The following is a 25,334-nucleotide window of genomic DNA, read 5'->3' as shown; positions in this document are numbered from 1 at the left end:
ATACTTGTCTATGAGCTGTACAGTCAGTGGAACAGTCACAGAGTTTTCCCTCCTGACCAGCGGGAATTCTTCTTCTTGCCTAATGAGGCAGTCAGACTGATTGACTCGTCACGGGCTGCATTTCACTCATTTTAATCCTTCCTCCCCAACTGTTGCTGTCTTTCACTCTCCCTATCTCTGTGTCTCCCCCCCAACATTCCCTCCATCTATTCACCCTGGGCCTTAGTCCCCACCCCCCTGATTCCCTGTGGACTAAATATTCCATTTGGGATCAAAGATAACGAGCAACTGTTCTCTGAGAGAAGAACATGTTTAAGTGTGTGTGCGTGTGTGTGTGTGTGTGTGTTAATAGAATTGAGATGGGCCAGCTGGAGGCTGTTGACCTTGTGGGCAAAGAGTTGGGAACAGAACGGCCAAAATGGTCTTTGATGGTCTCAATTCCCATTCTTCCATCAGTACACTTAAATGAGGTACACTAAACTCTGTAAATGATATGTATGTGAACTTGGCAGAAATGATGATCGCAACAACTGACCGCCAAAATATCTCCCACCTGCTTTGCTCACTTGACTTAACCATGAACTTTTGACCCTCTTGTTTGTGCGTCCTGTTTCCATGTGAATCATAGTGTAATCACCAACTCCAGCAGCAGCACACATGTGAAGGGCGAGCATGAATGGAGTTGAGGGAAGTCGAATTGGGTTAGATTTAGGCTTGCTTTATTGTAGTGTCTGTCGGTCTGCAGCTAGACTCCCCTCGTCATTGTTGCCGCCCCCATGTCCTCCTTCCTTAGTCACCATTTTAACAAGTTTGAAAATTTGTAGGTGGCTCCTCCTCTTCTGCTTCGTAGCCAATATAGCGACCACTGATGATGAGAAGTGGCAAACTTTTGACCACACTGCATGATTCACAATCGTGTGCACTCACAATAATATGTGTAAGCCTAAAGAAGTTCACAAATTGTGACACAGCAATTCTTTCTGGGAAGGCAGTTTAATAAGTGTGGGGTTGTTTTCCAGGGAACTACAGCAGAAGCACAGCATCGGGCGGGTGGTGATGTAAGCTCGGTGAGAACAGGATGGTTTACAGATGATAGAGGGCAGACCTCCAGATGTGTATGTTGGCACATAAATATGCTCATGGAGGAGGGTAGAGGTGGATGATTCAGACACAAGGTTTAAGATAATAACTGCCAAATGTGGATCAAGGGCAAGTGAGGGAACACTTTAAACTAATAGCACTGTTAACACAGGTAACTAAGCTTGTTTAGCACAAACAAGGTCATATATACAGTATAAATAAGAGGAAGGCAAAGTGAATTGATGAGGCAAGCAGACAGCTGCATCTAAATGGACCATATCTCTACATAACTAAATAAGTCTGCATTTTAGGATTCACAGTATTAGAGATTGATGCCATATGAGGGTAGATAACAGCTGGGGCAGACACAGCAGCCCCTACGCCCTGCCTTATCCGACCTCTCCCTTCCTGGGCAGCAGCGATGGATATCACTGTTTAACTACCAGTCAACAGCAGCACATCACACAGTTACAGTAAAGCTGCACATGCACTGAACTCTGCAGTTCCTCTGTCTTTTCTCCGGAGAAGGTGCATATGTTAACGCAAATGTCCGAGTGAGAAGCTCCGCAGTCTTTGTGGACTTTCGCCGCGTGACCCCCTAGTATAAAGTCCGTAGAAATCCAGGAGAATCCGATGTGTGAACACATGCGTGTGGATTTACAGCGAGCGAGTGTGGGGGATTGATGCGACAGACACAATAATGCAATACATGTTTAGGATTTCTGTATAATATTTGGGTGTTTTCCAATGACCTCGCTAGCGACATTGCTGGTATTTCCTTCCTTTTACCATAAAAAACATCACTGCAAATTAAGGGATAGACTAACATTTCTCCTCTTTTTGTCTGTTAAACACAGAATTAAATAATTCAGTTGCTTAAATTGCTTATTTCCACTCTCATATCTGTGCACTGAAATGGCGCTATAGCTAGCAGCTGGTTAGCTTACAGTAGCATACCTTAAAAAGTGGACACAAGGTAAAAGCTAGCCCAGGTATTTCCAAAGGTAGCAAATACTGAGTCTGTCAGTCTGACACCTCTAAATCGTAAGTTATATCTTATATAGCTGCGTTCCTTTTGTTTCAGTCTTATGCTAAATTAAGTTAACCAACTGACCCTAACATTTATTGGCATACAGATATGAGAGTGATATTGATCTTTGCATCTATCATCATGAAACTTTCACCCCATTCAGACATGGTATAACCATCTGACCTGAGTGATCCAATCACAAGTGGTCAGCACAAAGTACATATGCCACGCAAATGTGTCCTGAAAGTCCTAAGACCCGATCTCTCAGATCCCATTCAGAGGTGTCCACATTATTTTAACTGTGTGAAGCAGATGCATCCCGGGCCACATATGAAGGACCACCTACTCAGCTGAAGACCTCTGACCCGCTACAGTTTCACAATGAAACAAATGTCTCAGTGTCCATATGTTGATTGATACTTTTTTAAAATTATAAAATCTTTCTGGCTGCATTCATTCATTCATTCATTCAGCCCCTCCTCACTTGCTTGTTCTTTCTCACACGTACACACACAAACACACAAACACACCTTCATCTGTAAATTCAGAGATCTGATCGCAAGGGGTCACAAGAGAAACATTCAGGAGTCATTTTAGGGTGTGAACATATGTACTTAATGAGATCGGATCTCTCAGGACGGATGGTCTGAATAGGGCCATAGAGAAGCCAGTACCTAATTGTACACGGGGAAACAGCACATCAAATACGTTGTACAAGGAACAACAAATCCATGCAGAAACAAACCAACACCATGCAGGATAAAAGACAAGCCACATCACAAGTTCTTCTGAAAAGCCTGATTCTACTCTTCTATTGCGCGTACTATTTTCAAAGCCACACTTTCGTCTCTGAACTCATCCTCTGGGCTCTCCTCACCTCAGATAAAAGACAACAGGATGGAGGGACGCAAGAGGAACGAGTCTTGTCTTCGCCACATGCCTTTGCCCTTGGCTTTCGCTCCTTCGCCCAGCTGACTGCCAAGGCTCCCTGCCTCAGCCTCTACCCTGTCTTCGTCCCTCTGGCCATGGTTGGCATTCCCCCCCTCTGCATCCCTCTGTCTATTCATCATACCATCCCTCAATCAATGACTCTTTCACAGAGGCAGCAGTGTGGGGTTGGAGCAAGGCTTACGGCTCTTTCCGAGGAATGCAACTGAGCAGCCTTTATATTAGCAGAGATCTTTAGACTTCTGCCTTTACACAGCCACTGCCCCAGACCTCAGTGACATGACAATATGTCAAACAGCTCAGAAAAGATTTCTGTTCCCTTTTCAGTTCAATCAATATTTTCAAATAAGGGCGGCCCTCTCCTAGTGTCCCATCTCTGGAAGTTTAGTGGGTCGACATTAAGACTTAATCTTGAATTAGTGGGGTCATGGCGGTTTAATGTGCTCTAGAGCAGGATACACTCACATTATTGACTTCTAATGTTCATTACTGCAGTAATCAAAGTTATTGATGTAACAAGGTTTATATTACCACCAAATAACCACAAAAACTTCTGAAAAAATACAAATCAAGACAAGACTGTTTAATGACAGTTGTATCCAATATGACTGCATATATTAACTATTACAGATTCAATCCTTTTATGTAAGTGTCATTACACTGTTACTTATATGTTTTATTTATCTAGCTCTTCTTGATAAAACTGTAAAGCTCTCGTTCCTATAGTTACTACTTCTGCGGTCTATTTGAGGTACCTTGCTTTAGCAGAATTAACTGCTCACTGTTTCATTTATCACATTTATCACTTTAGAGTTTTGACCTTAGTCTTTCCTTCGGTCACTGACTTGATAAGTCCATGTGAATTCTTTTCATTTAGTGGAGCTCAGGTTTACATCCAAATATAGAGAAAATGCAAGTTAATATTTAAAAACTATAGGCTGGTTTATGCCCCTATTTGTTACCATAGAGCAGCTGAAAAAAAGCCTCCACCCCAATGAAACCACAGTTAAATTCACTAGATCCAGAGTTTTATTTGGATATCATCGGTATCAACCCCCTAAATAGGTGAGTTTTTCATCAGGATTCACAAATATTTATCTGAGATATAAATGAATATGTCTCAATTTCTCATGTCAATGATCTTGAGACGTTAAACCAAACAAGCTTTTGCCTAATGCGACTAAGTAACTAACAAACAAACACACAAACAAATAAAAGAAGATGGTCACATCAAGGTAATGAGCTGTTAGTGGCACACATTTTCCTGTGCTTCATCATTAAACCATGGCAAAAGAGAAAAGAGAGTTCCACTGCACTTTGTTATGTTTAGTTTTTACTGATACATCAGCTTCTCCTCCTCACCCACTTTCAACTTAACTTATTAATGAGCAAATTGAAAATGCACATTAACAGAAAATCTACCTTTTTGCTGTAAACAAATAGGTAGTTTTACTTCCACTTTCATCACCACAAACTATTTTTTTCCCCATTTTGAGACCACATTGAGAAACTATGGGCTGACATTGATTCCTACCTTGACCTCGCACTTCCTGTGGGTGGCTGTCTTGCATACTGAGAGGAACGAGAGTAGAGAAAGAGGAGGAAGAAAAAGAAAATGACAAAAGTAGCATTATTATAACTGCATTGCTCAGTTATTTATGATGATATGGAAAATTATTTGGAGGCAATACATTCAGTCATTCAGTAAGTTGCACAATTACAGTCATACAACGTCTTCTATTCCATGTCCAACATCCTATCCTCATTGTGTTGTTTAGTAGGGCTAGACTTTCAGCTGGACTGTTATATCAGCCTGCCATGCCATGAAATGACACATTCTTCTAGACCAGTTGTCAACACTGCCCCACAAACAACCGCATGTGCTTGCAACATTCACCTCTGCAGAAGGAGCCCACGTGATCCACGTTCTGCCGACAGACGCTGCACTGCCGCTTCTTCTTGAAGGTCTTTTCCTTGAAGATGTGGGGCTCTCCCTTCCCCGCCTGCTCACACACACACACACACACACACACACACGCAGACAGAAAAATTAGATTTGCACTCAGCATGTGGCAATACAGTCCGTGGAGCTGCCAACTCTCCAAAACCTTGTTTGACCTTAAACCAAGAGTTTAACTTGGCAGATGTTAAATGTTTGTCTGTCGACCGTTTATACACTTTCTTTTGATGGCATGAAAACCAAACAGACAAAGACGGGACTTCCCAGACTCTTTCCACAACAACACTCAATCAAAACTGAGTATATGGACGTATGGTCCATGTGTGAAATTGGGGAATTGAAAACCGTTGTAGAACTGCAATATGCAAATTGACTTATTCATGACTTGATTGCATCATAATCTATGGAGAGACACGTCTGCTCACGGGGCAGTAATGGCATGATTATATTAATGTTATAATATGACATAAAACACACATGATATAACAACATCACAACAAACAATATTATTATCATATTTATCTGTTTCTAATGAAGGTGTGGGGTCATCTGTTCAACATCTGCAGTACGTTGGAAAAGTTTGAGTCACTGTGAGAGTGTTACTGTCAGTTAATGGCAAACATTTTGAAGATAATCGTAGATCATATTTTTGAGATATTTTTCCTCAGATTTTATGTGTTCAATGGAATAATTTTCTCCCATCTTGCCAGGCAGAGTGCAGCAAGCTGCAGTAAAAAAGACTTTCAGCTTGTGTATCACTATGACACCATCCATTCTGTACTCCCTTTGCCTCTTGAACCTCTGTTCTGGTTGTGTAACTGTCTTCCAGTAATAATCCTTGTGGTTCCCGCCCCTAACACATGATAATCCATATATAGTGTGTGTGTGTGTGTGTGTGTGTGTTAGTTCATGTGGTAGCTCTTCCCACCCAGTGCCTCTTTGTTTCCCAACATGGGATCAGATCCACAGATGACTGGGCCTGACAGGACTCAGAGGAGGCTTTGAACACAAGAACGCTAACGACCACAGGCTAAGTACTGGGATTGCTTAGCATGTTTTCATGCATGGGTACATAATGGGAGAAAAGTAGGGGGAGAAAACCAGTATGTGCAATATCATGTTGAGAGGCAGCACACATGTAAGGGCAGTTATATCATAAGCATGTGACCTCCATACTAACACGTTTTCATTTTCAAACTAAAATTATCTCTGTCCACGCAAGCTTTTTGACTCAGTATAAGTTTTAATCCCCGTCCGTACTAACACACCTGAATATGCATATCACATGACCACTCGTGTACACTGTGCATGGCGTGCCAGTGTAAACAGGAATTGCTTGAGTACTGAATGTTCGTCATCGTTTCCAAACAACTAAAATGTTGTTTTCAAACTAAAACGGGTCCTGCAGCTTTTGCAAACTTTCCAAACTTTTAGCAGCTCATAAACTCCAGAGCTGTGTAGACAACTGGGATATCCGTGGCAGAGTTGATGTATTTTTAACTGAAAAAGCAGTCGTCGGGATGTAGCCTGAGACAGAAGGAGTTTCTCTATTAACTCTTTTGAGGGAAAGTATTGGTGCAAAGCAAACACACACCATCAGGTTTGTCACCATGAAAAAGAAGCAATATGTCAGAAAGCCATCATACTGCTTAGGCTAATCAGCATGTTTCCATGGCCTTAATTGAACTGATACATGTACATAAAGGGTTTTTTGTTTCCTTTGTGTGTGCTTTTTCTCCTTGGTAACAAAGAAAGGCGGCTGTTTGCACACTTTTTCCATTATCCCACTGCTTTGACTCTGTTCTCTGGACTGGACAGTGTTTGGACAGCTGCCTGCCTGGCATCACCCTCTGCCAGCTGTGTTCAGCGGCTGCTGGCCCGCTCCAGCACAAGTGTACTCTGACCACAGCACCTTGGACGGTGAAGTTGGACTGGGTGGGTGGCGCGGGGGCTGCTTGTGGGCTTAGATATCTATTATGTAATATGGTGCGGTCAGGAGATTGACGTCCCACCACTAGAACTGTGGAGTCATTACTTTTGCAAGTTGTATATTTTTTTATGTTAAGATCTCCATTATTTTGGTTCCACTCAGTATAACTTGGAATATTCTCGCTTATACTTTTCTCACAGCAAAGTCCACACGGGCTTCATTAACTTTCATGTTATCTTGTTCTATCTTGATCCTGTTTTGATGAATCCTCCTCCTTCTTTACTCCAAGTACACCCTTTCCTGAACCCCAAACATAACAAATGCTCCTTGTCTCATGACCAGTTTTACTAGTTCGTGTATCCCTTGCCCATTAGCTCTGCTCTGACATTAATGTCAACTGACAGAGCATGTCAGATATGGACTTTTGACACATTGTCACAAATGCACACCCAACCTCATTTCACCAACTCCTTCTTGAATGTGTATCTGAGGATTCAGTCTTCATGCCCTCATTCTCCTCAATGAGCTTGTGCAATAGCCTGGTTAAGCATGTTTGTGTGTGTATGTGCGATCATGAGTGTAAACACATAGGGCCCACGATGAGTTTAAAAAAAGCAACCAGCTACTGTCAGCTAAACCACAGTGGTAATGTGGGCTGAGAGATAAACACACAGAGGAGAGGTTGGCAGCATTCCTCCTGTTCCAGACACAATCAACACCACTATATGGTCCAACCACAGGCAATCATGGTCAGACGGTGATACAAGACTCTGCTACTGAATGCTGTAGAAGCTAGGACTCATATCTGACACCAATAAAAAGCTGAAAGCTATAAAGCTCAGGTTCACGTGAGGGAACTAGAGGGAAAATCAACGATGACTCGGTATTTCAAGCAACTTACAATGACGGTTAAAGCAACGACCATGAACCCCACCGTCTCCTTTTCCTATCTGGCCATGGACGTTTTGGCTCTCATCTCAATCTCCTTTCATTTCCCGTCACCTTGGTTATCGGATAAATTAATGAAACGCTGAAACAAATGACTATGTTACAAATAAATAAATAAGAGGTGTGCCACTTTTCTTTGTCACTAGAAATGCAATATGTCATATGATTTTTTTTTTCAAAAAGGTTGCAGGTTCTATCTCTACAGCTACATCCACAGAAAGCATGAAGTATTTATATACAGTGTCTTAAAGGTAAATGCTTGGAATGGGCTGTTTGCTTGGTCTGTGGTGATGCTGGTTGCAGTTTTCTTTATGAAACTGTAAAAGTGACCTGCAGTAGCTGTTACAAGTAAAGACCAACTGCAGGAATGTTCGACTCATTGCCGTTGTCTTGAACGTGCCCGTTGTTGTGAATGCGCTGTTGTCGTGAATGACAAAGTCACTTGTGTTTGTTGAGTCTGCTACAGAGCACTGGTCACCTGCTTACTCAAATCTTATCAATATTGAAAGTATCCAAAACGCACCAAAACGGACACTGTGCTTCCTTGAGCCCATAACAATACACATGTCAAGTGTGAAGCCAGATGAACAGTTCAATTGGAGTAATGTATTTAAACATTCACATCAGCTCAAGCCCAGTAAAGCATTAAACATTAATATATGCAGTTATGGAAAGAAAATACAAGTTCTATCAATTCAAAATCCTGAAGTCAAGGCTTGTAAGTACTTCGTAACTACAAAGCACAAGTCCTGTATTTTGGTGAAATTACCCCAAAAAGTAGCAACATGTATTCACAGCTTCATTACGGAAAAAGCAATGTGCAAACTGAAGAACCGAATCCACTGAAAACACCTAACTCAACTCAACTCAACTCAACTTGGGAGTCCGGCAGAAGAAACCACAGAGGAGGAGGTTTACAACTTTGAGGCAGATTAAAACAGAGGAAGCAGAAAACAGCTGGTGGAGTCTCAGTGCATGAGCACTAAAACCAACCTGTGATGCTGAGCTCGATCCCCAGGATAGTAATTACTGTCAATGCTGTAATGGACAAAAAACATTTCCCTGTGCTAAAACGTGTTATTCAGTTTTCAGCACACTGAGCTAATAAAGAAACTCACATTTCTGCTGCCTGAGACAAAAACTGAAAAACCGTGAGACAGAATAAATGTATGCATATTCAGAACTGCACCGGCTGACCCCACTCAATCCATCTGCCATCACTGACAAACAGTGATGGACACACCTTCACATACATACAGTACATGTGACAACAGGAGCAACAAAGCCTCCATCAGCTGGAGCCTGCCAACATTTCCACATTAGTGACACAAGCTGCAAACAGCTACCTGAGACCTCAGGAAGAAGAACTCCCGTGCAGATGTGTATCCCTTCAGACAGTTTTCCTCTTCCTCTTCCCGTGCCCGTGTCCCCCTGTGTGCCAGGACAGACCCCACCTCCACTACGTCTGCTATACGCACAAGAAGCCCTTTTTATAATATTTTTAGCCTTCTGGCAGAAAAAGGAAGCAGAAGGTTCTGGAGTCAAAGAGATGCTTTCTAACCAGAGATCCCTCCCCCTCTTCACTGCACATCTGCCTACCGTCACAGAACAGTAGCTGGATTGAAGGAGGGAGGGGTTGGACACAGGCACAAGCGATGCACACAGGCTGAGATTTATACATTCAAATGTAAAAATAAATGAGAGCCATTCAAACACACACACACATAAAAAGCCCTGGAAACGCCTCCTTGTTTCTTTCTAAATATAGTCTTGATATTTAGACAATGATGGGCATTGTGTGGGAGTGGTTCATTACTGACTGGACATTGACCTCAGCTTCAGCTGCAGATGGTCAGTGAGGGCCCTAAATCAAAGTACCCTTGAGGGGGAGAGTGACTTTGTATTTGAAAACTCAGAAAAGATCATTATTTTACAGACCAGGCACAACCACTTTACAGTGTGACGGTTCTACACAGTCAAAAGTGGCAGGTGTTTTATATTCGGCTGGGATAAACTGGCAGAAATGCTCATTTGACATGGTAATTTTAGTTATTGATATTATTTAATCATGCTGACCTGTTTTGTCTCTGTAATTTATTAAATTGTATTTATTTATTTCATATTGCTTGAATCTATCTAATAATTACAGATATCCCTGTCTGTCTGTCTCTTTGTTGAACACATATCTCAAGAACCGGAAATCTTATCAGTTTCGCATTTGGCATGTCTTACGTAACCCAGAAAAGTGCTCTGTCGAATTTAATGTGATTTGGACACATGATATGTTCAATAATAAACTTTGAATAAACAAGTGACCAGCGGTCTGTAGCTGCAACTTCTGGGACACATGAAAGCTGAATCATCTTTTCTAGTCCACACATTCTTCTTCCCTGTCATACCTATAGTACATGGGGACAGCTGTAACTGAGGGGGTAGAGAGGTCGTCCTCTAACCAGAATGTCGGCGATTCGATCCCAGTGCCAAAGTGTCCTTTGGCAAGACACTGAACCCTAAATTGCCCCTCGTAGAATGGGGGAATGGGCATGTGTAAATGGGGGAATGGCAATAACTTGTACTGTAAAGCACTTTGAGTGGTCATCAACACTAGAAAAGCACTATATAAATACAGACCTTTTACATTACCCACAATGCAACTTGACTTGACTCATTCGACTGTACAGATTTGGGTGTAATATGCTAGTCTATTTCCACTCAAAACTTTTTACCTAATTTACAAATGGGTATTGAAAGGGAAAAGCTGCTCTTCTCCTAAATCAAAGATGATAGTCTGGATTGCTGACAAGCTGGCTAGCTCAGTCGCTAATCAATTCACACTGATTATTCAAGAGAAACTTGTAACACTCTAAAACTTAAGTAGTTTAAAATCACATAAGACAAAGAGAAGCAGCAAACTCTCATTAACTATTGGTCACAATAATAGTTGTTGATTTTGTGTCGCCTGAAATAGTTTCAAGCTGTGTGATGAAATGAGGTGTACTGTTACGCAGGTCAAACTGCATCTGCTGTGCAAATGGTGCCAATGCAAAACAGGGTTTCTCACTGACTATCACACACTAGTCTTTTGCAAAGAGGGGGGAAATTCTTTGGCCCTTGAAAGGAATTTATAGACTTGACCCTCAGTTTCAGTTTGAACGACCTGATTCTCCTTCTGCTTGGAGGGAAGTTCAATGTCCCTCAGAAATGGACAAAAAACTCAATTTGTTTTATTTGGCAACAGCTGTTAGTCACACAGATGTTCAGTGGTGTGTTTGTCACTTCTTGTGTACTTAAATCCCACCCTACATTGAGAGTTTCTCACATGGTCTGGTATCTGGGTTCCTGCATCATTTTTCTGGCATCAAGGACAACATGTGTGTTTGTTAATAAATGTGAGTGCACGTGTATGACCGAAGGGTGGGACAGGCAATGGAGGGAACAGAGACTGCCTGTTCCTGAGGTGAAGTCAGCCAGCGCCATGTTTCCTTTCCCGTGGACTTCTGTCACAAACATACACACACACACACACACACACACACACACACACACACACACACACACACACACACACACACACACACACACACACACACACACACACACACACACACACACACACACACACATACACACCCTGCTCAATTTTACATATTTACTGGCAAAATGCATCATCTGTTTTGCCCAATAATGTCACCCATTCATTATGCTACAGTAAGTGGATGACATCATCCAGGGGTGATGATTAAGCAATGGTTAAGCGTGTTACTTTGGACCACATCTGATCTTACTGCAGCCACAGACACATGTCTACCAAACCTGTCGCTGCGTCTGATGGAGTAGAAGGAGTCCTTTCCAGGCAAGAGTGAATAGCTGCTACTGTAGATCTGCACTCGGTGTAACTGCATCTGGCACAAGGGAATGTGAGCCGGCCTCTGTTTCAGCCTCTTGGCTTGGCAGCAAACAGGGGGTCTCCCAAGTAAACACAACCATCATGTGTGTGGACCATCAAACTTCTCAGTTACACCCAATAATTACAAATATGGAATACCTGCTGTACACTGAACACAACCACTGTATTGTACTTCTGAGTGTCGCCACTGGAGCAGCTGACTTTAGTGCCTGGCTCAAAGGCAGCAGTGTTATTTTTTGTGGGAGGAGGAAGAGGTTCATTAATAAAATGAATTTCCTGCCCAAGTTTTCCCAGAAAATGTGATATTTTTACAAGCTCCCTATCCAATCTGAAGGAAATGTCGGCCGGCCAACACTTATCTGCATTACATATAGTTCACATAGGAGAAAAACTGCGAGTGAACACACTGTTATCAGTAAAGGGAAGGTAGGAAGAGCTTGGACAATGTTATCTTGTTAATCCGTAGCTGTTTTCCTCATGTTGCAAAGGGGAGAATATGAACTCTGACAAGCCGGGATCATGATGGAGCCAACACTAATTTGTTGCTGTATGAACAACACGGACGTCATTAATCACTGTCCCTGCGCACACACAAACACACACTCGCGCAAACACTCACCTATGGAAGCCCACTAAACCAAGCATGTGTGTGACCACGCACTTTTAGTCATCTTAACATGCCCTTAAGGATACCTGTACAGTAACACACGCCAAAGGGTTTTCCCATCCTTGTTTTAGCATTGCACTGACATCCATTCATTTTGAACTGCCTAACAAAAAAGCATGTGACCCAAACCTTAACCATGACATACGTTGGACCCCATGAGGTCTACTGGTCCAGGCAAGGTCTGTTTTATACTATAGGTCCCAAAGAAGTAACAAAATGTGTATACACACACACACACACACACACACACACACACACACACACACACACACACACACACACACACACACACACACACACACACACACACACACACACACACACACACACACACACACACACACACACACACACACACACAGTCGTGTCTCCATAACCTCAGAGGATATTACTTTGACCTACATTGATTTCCTGGTGACTAACTCTAACCTTAACCATAGTTACTACTTGCATTACCCTAACCATAACCCTAACCTAAACCTAACCTAACTAACATGTCTTCACCAGCCAATTTCTGGGGGATTAGTGTTATGGGGACTTGATTTTTGTCCCCATAAGGAAGACAAGTCGTCATGAGTGTGACTGTGTAAACAGATTTAGGTCCCCACAATCTGTTTACACAGTTTGTGTGTGTGATCCAGCTGTTACTCAAGAGTAACAGCTGGATCACACACACAAACCTTGTTCCTAACTTTAACCATGACCAATTCATGACTAACCCTCACCTTAACCAAACCACAATTCACATCTGACCTCTGACTTTAACCAGGAGCTCAAAAATAATGTATTGTCTGAGCTTTGGTCCCTATGAGGTTCACTGGTCCTGACAAGATCAGTGTCTATGCAAAAAACGTGAACACTCACATTACACACACACACACACACATGCGCCTGTCATCACAATCTGACAAGGGTGGAAGCAACAAATTGCCCATTCTTCTTAAACAAGGCAATTACACCTTAATTCACTGCATCAGATAGAAAACTTCAGGTCTCCATCAGACAGAATGGTCCATTAGTTAGTGACGTGTATAAGAAAGAAGGCATGAGAAAGTCAGAGGCAGCTGATCCAGATAACTCCAGCTCATGCCCCTGACATAGAATAGAAATACACACAGAGAGATTTTGTAGGAGAAATATAGACAAAACTGTGCGCTGACTGAATCCTGTGTGTGTCTGCTGCTGCTCGGTGCATCATATGAACCCGTTCAGAACATCGTATGTCAGTTCAATGAAAACACATCGAGCAACTTGTTGAACAGCAACAAGTCATCGCAGGTATGTGCGTCTTTTCCTCGTGGCTGCGCGCCCGCAGTCCACACCACAGTACAGTACAGTACAGTACAGCACAGTACAGTACAGTACAGTAGTCTACAGTACATTACAGTAGTCTACAGTACAGTGACACTACTCAAGTGAAGTTAGTGCGTAAAGCGTGATCACCGCAGGGAAAGGGAAAGTACACACACAGTCAGGTGTGGTGAGGTCTGTATGAATGGCACAGACACACGGTGCCCTCAGTGCGCCACATTCACCACAATAAAAGCTGCTTCTATAACTGTAAATACTCCGCCTGTACCTACTGTAGTGTTGAGGCTTTAACAGACTGGACACTTCACACAGGACAAACTTAAAGTCATTTCAAAGTATGACGCATTTAGGATACATACAGCCATCCCCAAAGTGCGCAATTACGCAGCTAAAGCGCGCAGGGAAATTCAGCATCACATCCATCCAGGCTCCAAATCCAGGACTACATGGAAGAAGTGAATCTAACGCTTACACAATCAAAGCCTCTGAACTTTTCTCTCCCCTCACACTCTTTATTGTTACTCTTACCTTGCTCATTTTCCCGCTGATCCTGTCCCCGGCTTCAGAAGCTGCCCCTCATTCCCACACAGGCCATCACTAACATGGGTTTCGACTATGAGACTATGAGATAACTTGTTTTCTTTACCCCGGTCCTCCTCCCTCCTCCTGGCTGGGGCCGCGGGGCGGAGCCACACGCAGCTCAGGACCATGTATATGGAGTACTATTACCGCAGCCTCTTCCCACTATTGGTCGGTTTCTGGAGGGGAGCGTGAGGGTGCTCGATCCGGATTGGCTGAATTAATCGCTGTAATTTTCCCACAAAAACCCGGTGGTCAATGCAGAACGTGCTTTTCATGGATGTTACATGAAAGGTCTTATGCAACTTAATTTTAAATTCCAATAATAAAAATCCTAATCATTACAGTCGCTCATAATTAGTTCATGAGTTCAGTTATAGATCAGTTTTAACAGTAAGAACTCTCCATAACCACCTATGTTATAACTGTTCTCTTTTCTCTTTCCTTTTCTTTTCTTCTGTTGCCTCTCTTCATGTTGCTGTGTTTATATTTCTCTTTTGTTAGGTAGTGATTGTGATTTGTGATGGAACCCCCATGAAAACAAGATGGCACATGTCAATGGATTTATCCTAACAAATACTCTTGAATATAAACGTTCATTTGAACTGACTTTAAACTGAGTGTTATTACAACATTAGTAAGGACTATGTGAATATTATTGTATTAAAGCTTGATCTCTTTGTTGTTTTTTTCGCTTTTTTATTCATGCTAGTTTGTATTTGTACTTCTACCACTTGTAGAGGCCAGATGTTTCAAACACTGTCCATTATTGTATCTTCTTCTCTTTCATGCACTTCTGAAGGCAACTCTGATCAGATGTTCCCGGGTCAGTTAAAGTATGTCGTGTGCCGTCTGGAAGCAACAAATATACCAAAATCCACATTTCCCCATTCATTCATTCATGTGTGTATTTAATTTGATCCTTAACATACTTTTAATTCAAGAAAATGTTCCCTTTTTTCCCAAATAAACCTGACCTAACCTACCTCACAATCTTTCACATCTTCCCTCCTGGTCTAAGCCTGTGGTTCATCTACACATGGTTCGAAATCACTGTTGTTAAGTCCCTGGTCAGTGCCCCTATCCACTCACTCTACACCTCCAACAAACACAAACACAGATGTGGCTTGATTAACATCTGCATAGACACGGTTGCTGAGTGTGACTTTGGTGTGGATGTAGCAGCACCTAGTGGTAATGAGAGAAATGTGCCAGGTAATTGCCAAAGTTGTTCAGCTTTATATGCCTAACTTTTTCAGTTTTTCACACAACTTTTATGCAGCTAATCAGTTTCAGCGCATTTGTCGTGTTCTTTCTTTCTTACAAAGAATCATCAACACACATAGGGACATGATGAAGAGCATAAAAGAAACCAGACTGCCGCCTGAACTGATCCTCTGTAATTAAACCAAGCCAAGAGTTTCTTCTTTTCTTCTGATGGTTGTGATTATACTCTAAATATGCCCATATAGGTGAATTCCTTTTGAGTTTGAGCCCGTCTTAAATGGTTAGCCCATGAGATCCCCCAGCCTCAGACTGCTAATACACACAGCATTATTTCTGTCTGCTGCATCGGCCCCTTAGTCACTTCCATATGTGTTAAATTGACATTGAGGTACAAAGGCTGTGCAGCATATCCCAACCAATCAGTGTAGAACGTGACTGTGAATTGTGACGTATGCAGTAGTCCTCCTGCCAAACAACATGTGCAGTAATGTGGTCTATTGCTTTTGCTCACAACATAAGAATTTCCTGATCATGGTGCAGGAAAAAAAAGAGAAGAAATAGACTTGAGGTGTTTTTACGGAGTGTATTCTACTCGCTGTCTTTTGGATTGTGAAAAGGTGAAGAGGAAAAGAGGAGGAGGAGGAGAGGTGGATGAAAAAGTGGGGAGCAAAGTAGTAAGGTGAAAAAAAGGTAATAGGAGAGGTGGGGAGGTCACGTGTGAGACTAAGAAAATACTGAGGGACCATGAGAGACAGGAAGCTGGTGCTTGGGATTGGAATGAGGGGTTGAGTCGGTGAGTAAAGTGGGGGATGGTCACGTTGGGAGAAGGATGGAGATGAGGAAAAAGTTGAACGCAAAGTTGGGGTGGGTGAAAAGAAGAGATGGGAAACCAGAGGAGTAGTTTTTAAGGGGTTTGCAACGTGATAAGTTTTCTCCAACACCCAACAACCAGAGTTTGCACCTTAATGCAAGCTGGATGAAATATTACGGGGGGGGGGTGCCAGGTGTGTTTTTGTCTACACTGTCTAGAGCAGAATTTAGAGTCTCGAGTAAGAGGCTCGGATCTTTGGAGGTAAATGGGAAAGAAGGGGACAGAGTGGCAGAGCGGGCCAAGAGGAAATGAGGGGAGGAGGAGGAGGAGGAGGAGGAGGCTGGAAAAGGGGGCTGTGTAGCTTGATGGAGGATTGTGTAAGACAGCGCTAAGCCAACGGCTGATAAGGTGCAGCTGTTGAAGGAGCGAGTGGGAAGAGAAACACAGAGGACACAAATGAGCACGTGTTCACACTTATTGTGGCCATGAGTTCAATAAAATCCTCTCTGTCAGCCGCTTAGTCCCAAAGACGTTTTCTCAAAACCTGGAGGAGTGTAAAGCTTGACTTCTTGCGTGTAAGAAAATAAAAAAAGTGAACCATGCGAGTGGCTTGCTACGAGGTGTTTCTTTTGAGGGCGGTGCAGGGATTTGTCGCAGGGGTTTTGGAGACTTACCGCGGGAGGAAATGGTTTATGTCTTTCCATTTGCCCTCGATCAGCTTTCATCTGCGTGCCCGCTACGCACAACAACAAGCATTCCTCAAATCCTGCTCAGAATTTGGGACAGATCATTGTTTTCAAGCCGCAGGAATCCAGTCTATGACAGCCAACTCCTGAGCCTGTGGGCTTTACACAGGAATTCACCTTTTTCCTAAAACACAGGACTGAAGAACTTCTAATCTATTCTATTCTATTCTATTCTATTCTATTCTGGATGTTTGGGGGGGTCTATATTTAACCCCAACTGGTCAGCGTTCCTTCCTGCGTTGGGTGTGTGTCTGTAGTGAATGCCTGTGGTTCAAGGCCTCAGTATTGGTCATGGCCAATCTAAACTCTGTTGTTCATGGGAAATTTCTGAGAAGCGAGACAAATACATGTAAAACCGCTTGTCACAACACCGAGTCTCTATATATCTCTGGAGTCCACAACACAAACAAGAAAAGAAGCCGAATTTTGTTTTTAATCCTCGTAGGCAGTCAACAGTAGATTGAAAAAAGAAAAATGAAGTTACATCTCTAAATAAAAAGTATTACAACCAACTACCATGATCAAACAGTTTAGTAAACCACCCCCCCTCACACCTTTCTGACACCAGAACTGAGGGAGCTGTATCTGACCATTTCTAGAACTTTCCAAAGATCAACAATTTGACGTCACACCCTAGTCTCGCACAGATCGTACAGGTGTGTGGAGGAAGAGAGCACAATTTGAACTTCTCTCTTTCTCAAGCTCTCTTCTTCACTGTGTTAGACGACTAACAAATGACTCCCCTTCAGGGTTTGGATATCACTCCACCACAGTGTGGCAGCTACGAACACTTTTGCCTTCTGATGAAGTCGGACATTATAGTTTTCTAACATTCCCCTTTAGATGTAAAGGCACATGTTAAGTTGAACCAGATTTAACATCCAATAGATATGTGAAAGGTCCGGGGATCACAAAAATCATTTAGACACATTGTCTAGACGGCAGACAGGGTTTCTGCAGGATTCAACTAGTTCAATGTAAGACTTTTTAAAACCATAAGAAATTTAATTTAAAATCTACTTCAAGTATGACTGATATGAGGGAGCCAGTGTCCCAGAATTACTTACATTTCCACAAAAATTGAAGACGAGGTGATGTAGTCAAGTAGAGAATAACCCTTGAAACTTTATTTCTCAACTACAGATATGAATAGTATCCATAGTAGCGTTCAATGAACGTTAACACCATTAATACCTACCTAAATATATTTAAGACTCATAATGTAATATTTTAACATATTTATGGCTTTCTAAGGCCAAAATTCAGATGATTAAATTGAAATCCTTTTATTTTGTGACTTTTTAAGACCTTACAAAGACCCTGACAGGATAACCTGCTGGTGGTGCGAGATGAAAAGTCAGAAACTGATGGTCAGTTCCTACAGGAGCATGACAGAGAGCATGCTCACCAACTGTGCCATGGTGTGGTTTGCAGAGCATGGAGGCCTGCAGCGTGTGGTGAAGGCGCCCCAGCGCATTATTGGGATGGAGCTCCCGACCTTGGACACAACACTGGCCGACTGAAGATGAAGGCTGGCAGCATCTTCAGGGTCAACACACACCCGAGACACTCCCTGTTCAAATCACTGCATCCGGTTCAGGACATTAAGATCCACCACCCACAGACTGAGGAACAGTTTCAATCCTAGAGCTACGACCTCCATCAGCCCCCTCCCTACTCAAACACACCAAAGACCTAAACACACCTTCAGAGACTGTGGAGTGCACATAACACACACATTAAGGACTGACACTGGAAAAATTCTTACTGTTTTTTATGCTTATATATCTCTATATTTTTATACATATACTGTATATCTTAAATGGAGAGAGAGGCCTTTTACAATTTCATTGTAGCTGAGTATAATGACAGTAAAGGCCTCTGACTTCAATTTGAAGAACACCAAAGTCATAGGGCTTCAGTCCCCCGGGCTTGATAGATATCTCTACGGAATTTCATGGTAATCCTTTCAATAGTTGAATAGCTGAGGTATTTCAGCCGGATCCAAAGTTGTGGATGGACTCACTACAGCTGCTTTCTGTAGAGGCCATGCAGCCATTCCCTGGCAATGGCTTTAGAGAGAATATTTTTCACATTCAAATTCTGCCAAGGGATTTAATTAATGGCGCTCCTATACTTAAACACTTGGCTGTGCATGTGAATTAAATACATGCTTTCTATGAAATCTGCCAGGGTATTAAAACATTATATATGTATAATACATTATATATGTATAATATATATAATATATATACAATATATATATACTGTATATATATTATAAGGACCTGGCAGTTTCAATGCTTGTATCTGAGGATCGCTTACTCTGATGTGTCCCACGTGAATTGCTTTCAACATGACTCTCACTGCCTGTTTATTTCAAAGCTACATTTTTAGAGGGTTGTTTATTGATGCTCGACTAATCTCCATCAACAACTGTCAGAGAGACACTGGACAGAGACTCAAATCTGACACAGTCAAGTGTGTTTTGAACAAACACAGCCCATTTTGGCCGATTTAAGACGAATGAGAGTTTGAGGCCAAGAAGAGAAGGTTATGTACTGTCAAATGATGAGCTGTGAAATACTCACAAAACGCCAACGCTCACCACATCATCGATGGCACAAAGTCAAAACAGAATTCCGTACTGAATGAGGTTTCACGCAAACTTGCAAAGAAGTTGCAGAAACAGTTAATGAAATTATCGGTTTTCTTGTCACGATTAAATAAACGATTAAATGATTAAAAATGGAATAAAACATCCCTGTCTCACGTTACTAACACAAGCAAATTATGTAATAACACTGCGAGCAGCATGTGGAACATAATTTCATTGCCAAGTTTTTCCAGTAAGTCCCTGGCATGAGTCTGATCAGGAATGTGCATGTGGAAGGTTCCTGTCGGACGTAAAGACATTAAAACCCAATTATATTCTCACTGATAGTATAACATCTGAACTGCCACATCTGTGATCATCTGCAGCTCCATGATATGAAAAAATAACAAGAAAATAAAGAGCAACCATAAAAGCGATGAGAGAACATCTCCTGCTCTTGGATAATCAGTGGGATCCAGCGGGTTCCCACACCCATGTACTGGGGTCAGTCACTACAGGATGACGTAGACCAGAGGGCTCAACATTCCCACGCTGCACAGCATGTGATATGGAGCCACTGGGACTTTAGTGCAACTAAGAATGCTTGCACACACACGCACACAAGCGCACACACAGATTCACATTTAGAAAGCTGTGTGTAAACAAATCTGACAGTTTAAACATCTGGATAACAAAGGCACAAAGTCTTGAGATTGTATGTAATCCAATGTGATGTAAAGTGGTGGACAGAGGACAACGTTTTCAGCGTTCTCCTGACGGCTCATAAAACTTTAGCTGCGCTCAAGCCAGCAAGCCTGCGCCTGTTTATGCTATGATGCTGAGGACATCATAACAACACCACTGTATCTGCACAGATGTGGCCTCAGCTCAGAGGAGACGCCATACACATCATCTTTCAACACGCACGCACGCACGCACGCACGCACGCACGCACACACGCACACACGCACACACACACACACACACACACACACACACACACACACACACACAATATATTGACTTCATACTTCTACCTTTTTAAATATTGCCTACTGCATTACCCACAGTTCTATTGGAGATACCGGTGTGTTAAATGCTAGCAACAGCTAATATAGCCTTGATCTGCTTGCCTCAGACAGGGATGCAGAGCAGCAAACACAGATCTAGTGATTTCACATCCCCCCCCATGTCACTGTCTGAATCTGGCATCTGGGAAAGCTGCCACTGACAAAACGTGGCTGGCTGTAGAAAGAAAGGTTGAGGATAAGCTACATTGCTGTAAATGTTGAAAAAGACGAAGCTCTTCCTCAGTGAAAGAAGCAGAAGGGAGGGAGAAGCAACATTTATCCTCATCATCACAATTGTTTATTTTTGTTTACTTTGTGAAAATCCATTGAACTGGAGTCTACATTTAAGTGTGTGTGCATGTGTGTGTGTGTGTGCGTGCCTATGTGTGTGGTCTACACATGGTTGTAGGGATCTAGATCTGTTTACAGTCACGTCATGGAGACTTACTCTCCTTATGGGGACAAAAAGCAAGTCGCCCATATCGTTAATAGTCAACATTTAAGGTGAATACATGTTTTGTTAATAAGTTAAGTTTATGTTTAAGTTTATGTTTATGTTAGGGTCTGGCTTTAGGTTTAGTTTTAGTTCTAGATCCAGGTTTGGGTTTTGGTCTACGTCTAAGGTTTATTTTTAGATGTAGGTCTGGGTTTAGGTTTAGATGGAAGTTTAGCTTTAGGTTTAGGTCTGGCTTTACGTTTCGATTCAAATTATGTTTAGGTTTCGATTTTTGTCTATATTTAGGTCTAGGTCTAGGATTAGGATTAGGTTCACGTTAAGTCTGTAGGTTTACAGTAGGGGTCATGGATTAGGGATAACTCGAACTACACTTAAATGCTGAAGAACTTGGAGCTCAGACTTTGGCATAAATATCAGTCAAGTCAGTTTGATGAACAGCACAGACGTCAGAGAACAAGTTTAATCAACTGATCTGATCAGAGTCAGTAAGGATTCAGCAGAGAGGCACCTCTCAAACTCAGGCTGACGAGTCAAAGTCTGTAACTCCTATCTTTTAGATAGTTATACTGTAAGAGAGGAGACTCTGCTCAAAGCAGTGATCTACATTATATGTGGTGTTAATGTGGATAATGGAGCAAAATGGATTGTTGCTGATTTTCTCTGATAAAAGGTACTTAATTGTTAATGGATTATATGGGGCAGAGGGGTGTTACTAGTCTATTTGCTTCGATTGTTAACTTGAGTGAAAGAAGACAAATGTGCCAACATCTGAAAAAAAAAAGATTTGTGACGACTATACTGTACGGCTGCTCCTTTCAAGCAGTCGCTTCCTTTTTCCCTCTTTTTGTCGATGACTGTGCAGTGATAGTCATGGGGGATTTTTCGGGCCCCGAGAAGTAGCTGCAGAGAAAACATCCCTCACTTTGACGTTGTTCTCTTGAGTAAAATCCTCCCACTATATCAAGTCATCCTGTCCACTCGATGAAGAGGTCTAACAGGTACAGGCCGCTGCAGACCCAAGGGGAGTCTGACCATAGTATGGCGTAGTTGTTGTTGTAGATTTCCAGTCCGTCATCAGTGTAGTTAGCACACATTAGCTCAGAGGGATAACTCAGTTTGTTAACTATATTTTATGAGTGTTGCAGTCACGTCCAGTTCAATAGAGCATTGCTTGATAGTCTATATGTCAAAAAATATGAATGAATTTGTGAATATTTGTATTTAACGGCTAAATCTGATCCAACTGACCAAGCTTGTAGAAGAATGACATGTGGGAACAGGTGAAGCTCCAAAAACTGAGCTAACATATAATGTTAAAGACAAATGTTTCTTGCACAGCAATTACCAAATAGTCATTATACATTACTAATCAGAAGACCAACATATAATGAATCTCAAAAACCCTTTTGTAATGTTATTGTAAACACACTTGTAAACTCTCTCCATCACTCCCTCCTCCTGGGACAGATGTCCAGCACCAGGGCTACAGACACAGACCCCCCTCACAGAGGCCCCAAGGTGGTGCAAGTGATGCACATCAACATCTGCACGTCCAATTATCATGAACACATTCGGGTCATAATTTCATCACGTGAACAGCACATGCACACTGACCTTTGTCAGCCTCATCCTGCCACTCTCCCTCCTCTCCAGGCTCCTTCTCTTCAGGGGCGAGTCTCTGACCACCGGCAGCGGTTGCACCTCTTCCTCCCCGCACCCGTCCGAGCTCAGGACGCAACCCATATAGGTGGACAGGGTCCTGGACTTTGGGACTTCTTCCTCCTCTCTCCACTCTTTCTTTTCTCTCTCTTCTGTCCTCCCTCCTCCTCTCTCCCTCTCTGTCCTCTTCCCCTCGTCCTCTGAGCGGGCTCCTGGGCAGCTGTTTTTGTCAGCTGGAGAGGAGGAGGTGGAGGAGGAGGAGGACGCCCTTCCCCTTTTCCTGGCTGTCGTTCAACGCCGTTGCAGGGACAGAGGGAAGGATACACTCTGCATGCTCGCACTGCCCCCTCCCCACCTTCCACACACTTTAAAAACACCTCTCTCTCCAACTCAGTCCTTCCACATGTGGACTCCCCATTTCTCTGCCTCCACCCCCTTCTCACTGCTCCTCTTTGTTTCACACACACTTGCAAACACCCAAACTCTCCGAGTTTTCTCCAACTTAACTTTCTCACTGTTTTTCTTTATGACTGTCGATCACACCCACTCCATCATCTGTCTCTGGACTCACACACATGACCCTCGGGTCGTTGCTCGAGGACTCATCTCCCCATCCTGTGAAGCTCCTCTGTGTTTCCTCTCTCTATCTTCTTTTATCCCCTTTTCCTCTCCTCTTGTTGCTCCTCTTCTTCTTCTCCCAGTCCTTCTATCCCAGGAGCAGTCTCTCCCTTCCTGCTCTCTCCCTCTCCTCCTGCTTCTACCCCTTGACTCTGGGTTGCCTCACTCTTACATATACAATTACCTCTCTGTTCTCACCCCCACCCATCTCTGCTCCTCAGCTCCCCTCTTGTTTCCTGCTCCCAGATGCAGGCGCTCGTGCCCTGAGATCGTTGGTATTGTTGAAAAAAACAAGCAAGAAAACCACAACAGTGACGACAGCTGTCAGGATGCTGCTGGAGCCAGTGATTCAGAGTGGACTGAGCCTCCCCTTGTTTACAATGCAAGAGCCTTGTTTGTAGCAGGCCTGAAACAGGGTCTCATTCAGAAGCCACACCTCACATATAACAATGGATGTAAGACGTGTTCTGAAGCAACGTAAAATGTGTCCTTGTCATTGTTCACATGATTCCTGCTCGGGACAGAGAAGACGCCTGTATTTTTACTGTTGCTGCACAGTGTGAGACTTTAGCAAAGCTCATGTTTCTTTCGCTCACAGTCTTTTTGCTGTTGTTTATTTCTCCTCCCTGAAGCCTGTTGGCTGCGACTCTGGAGAGTGAGACCGTACCCCTTAAAAGGCAAATTCTTGATGGGCCTCCAAAAGACCACCCCCACCCACCCTCCCTGCTTTGTATTTACTTTCCACGTTCCCCACTTTTCCTCTCATTTGTTTTCTTCTCTCTCCCTGCACTTCTTTAAAAAAAAAAATCTTCCTTCAGATTGAAACCACTGGCAGGGCTGTCTTGTTGTTACAGGCATTTTGACAAGCCTTCCCAAGTGTCCTTCCTCTCCTCCCTCTCTATGCCCTACCACCCATCCATCCATCCATCCATCCATCCATCCATCCATCCATCCATCCATCCATCTTCTCTCTGTCCCCCTCCAGGTGACCCCAACCCCTCCTCTTGCTCCCCCTCAATTCCTCCCCTTTATGTATTACTTTCAGTCAAGTTCTCAGACATAAGCTCGGGCTACTGACAGCGTTTTACAGGGAGCCCCCCTCCTGGTTTTACATGCCGTGAAATGAACTCCTTCTAATCAACTCAGGTCCCAGTATCCCGTACCCCTAACCCCTGCATCTGGAAAATATGGGGACAGACAGACGGCAGTTTGCAGACTGAGCCATTATCTAACTCTAAAGCCAAAAGAAAGATCCAAACTTCATCTGATTAAAAATATGGTAGTAAATGAAATTAAAAGCTCAGTTACGATCTGTAATCAATAGTCTTTCTGGCAAAGATGTGGCAGAATATTTGGCACATGTGCGGAACTTGGCAGAAATTTGTCTTAGTCTGGATCAGTGAAGATTAATGACAGATTTCTGAAAGATGGGAGATTTTTATGAGGAGGAATGGCGTGAGAGAGAGAGAATAACATCACAGTGAAGAGTTCAGAGGGACAAGATAAACCAAGTCCAAATATGGACAACCAGAGAGAAAGAGAGGAGAATTGTAATCTGAGCAAACAAACAGTGAAGTAACAAAGGAGTACAGAAATAGACACAGTTGTGATGATGTCGTGGATGACGCTGCCCGAACCTCCCGTGAAGGCATCGCGTCATAACAGAACATCTTTCAAGACTCTCAAGTCTTCCCTCAACTTTAGAGATTGTAAACATATTTCACATATTTTCCCAAAAGTAGTAAAATAGTTGTGTGTTCACACACTAATATCCCTCTGTGCTAAACAAC

The 25,334-nt window shown here is 42.8% G+C and overlaps 1 protein-coding gene across 4 annotated transcripts in view; it reads right to left on the bottom strand.

The window, feature by feature from the left end:
- tns2a (tensin 2a) overlaps positions 1 to 23,839 on the bottom strand; it is a 56,301-nt gene extending 32,462 nt beyond the window's left edge. For 2 of the 4 annotated variants that reach the window (XM_035158876.2, XM_047340267.1), the window contains exons 1-3: positions 22,882 to 23,839; positions 4,956 to 5,061; positions 4,593 to 4,630 (exon numbers count right to left, since the gene is read on the bottom strand). In XM_035158876.2, the coding sequence (XP_035014767.2) occupies positions 4,593 to 4,630; positions 4,956 to 5,061; positions 22,882 to 23,010 (273 nt within the window). In that variant the 5' untranslated portion in view covers positions 23,011 to 23,839. Of the gene's footprint in view, positions 1 to 4,592; positions 4,631 to 4,955; positions 5,062 to 9,242; positions 9,361 to 14,309; positions 14,479 to 22,881 lie in introns of those variants that run through there. The other 2 variants (XM_047340268.1, XM_047340269.1) reach the window with 2 other exon arrangements.
- Positions 23,840 to 25,334: the final 1,495 nt, after the last annotated feature.

This window comes from Hippoglossus stenolepis, chromosome 6 (genome assembly GCF_022539355.2).
Source record: "Hippoglossus stenolepis isolate QCI-W04-F060 chromosome 6, HSTE1.2, whole genome shotgun sequence".
Taxonomy (NCBI): domain Eukaryota; kingdom Metazoa; phylum Chordata; class Actinopteri; order Pleuronectiformes; family Pleuronectidae; genus Hippoglossus; species Hippoglossus stenolepis.
This window is presented reverse-complemented; position numbering and strand designations above follow the sequence as displayed.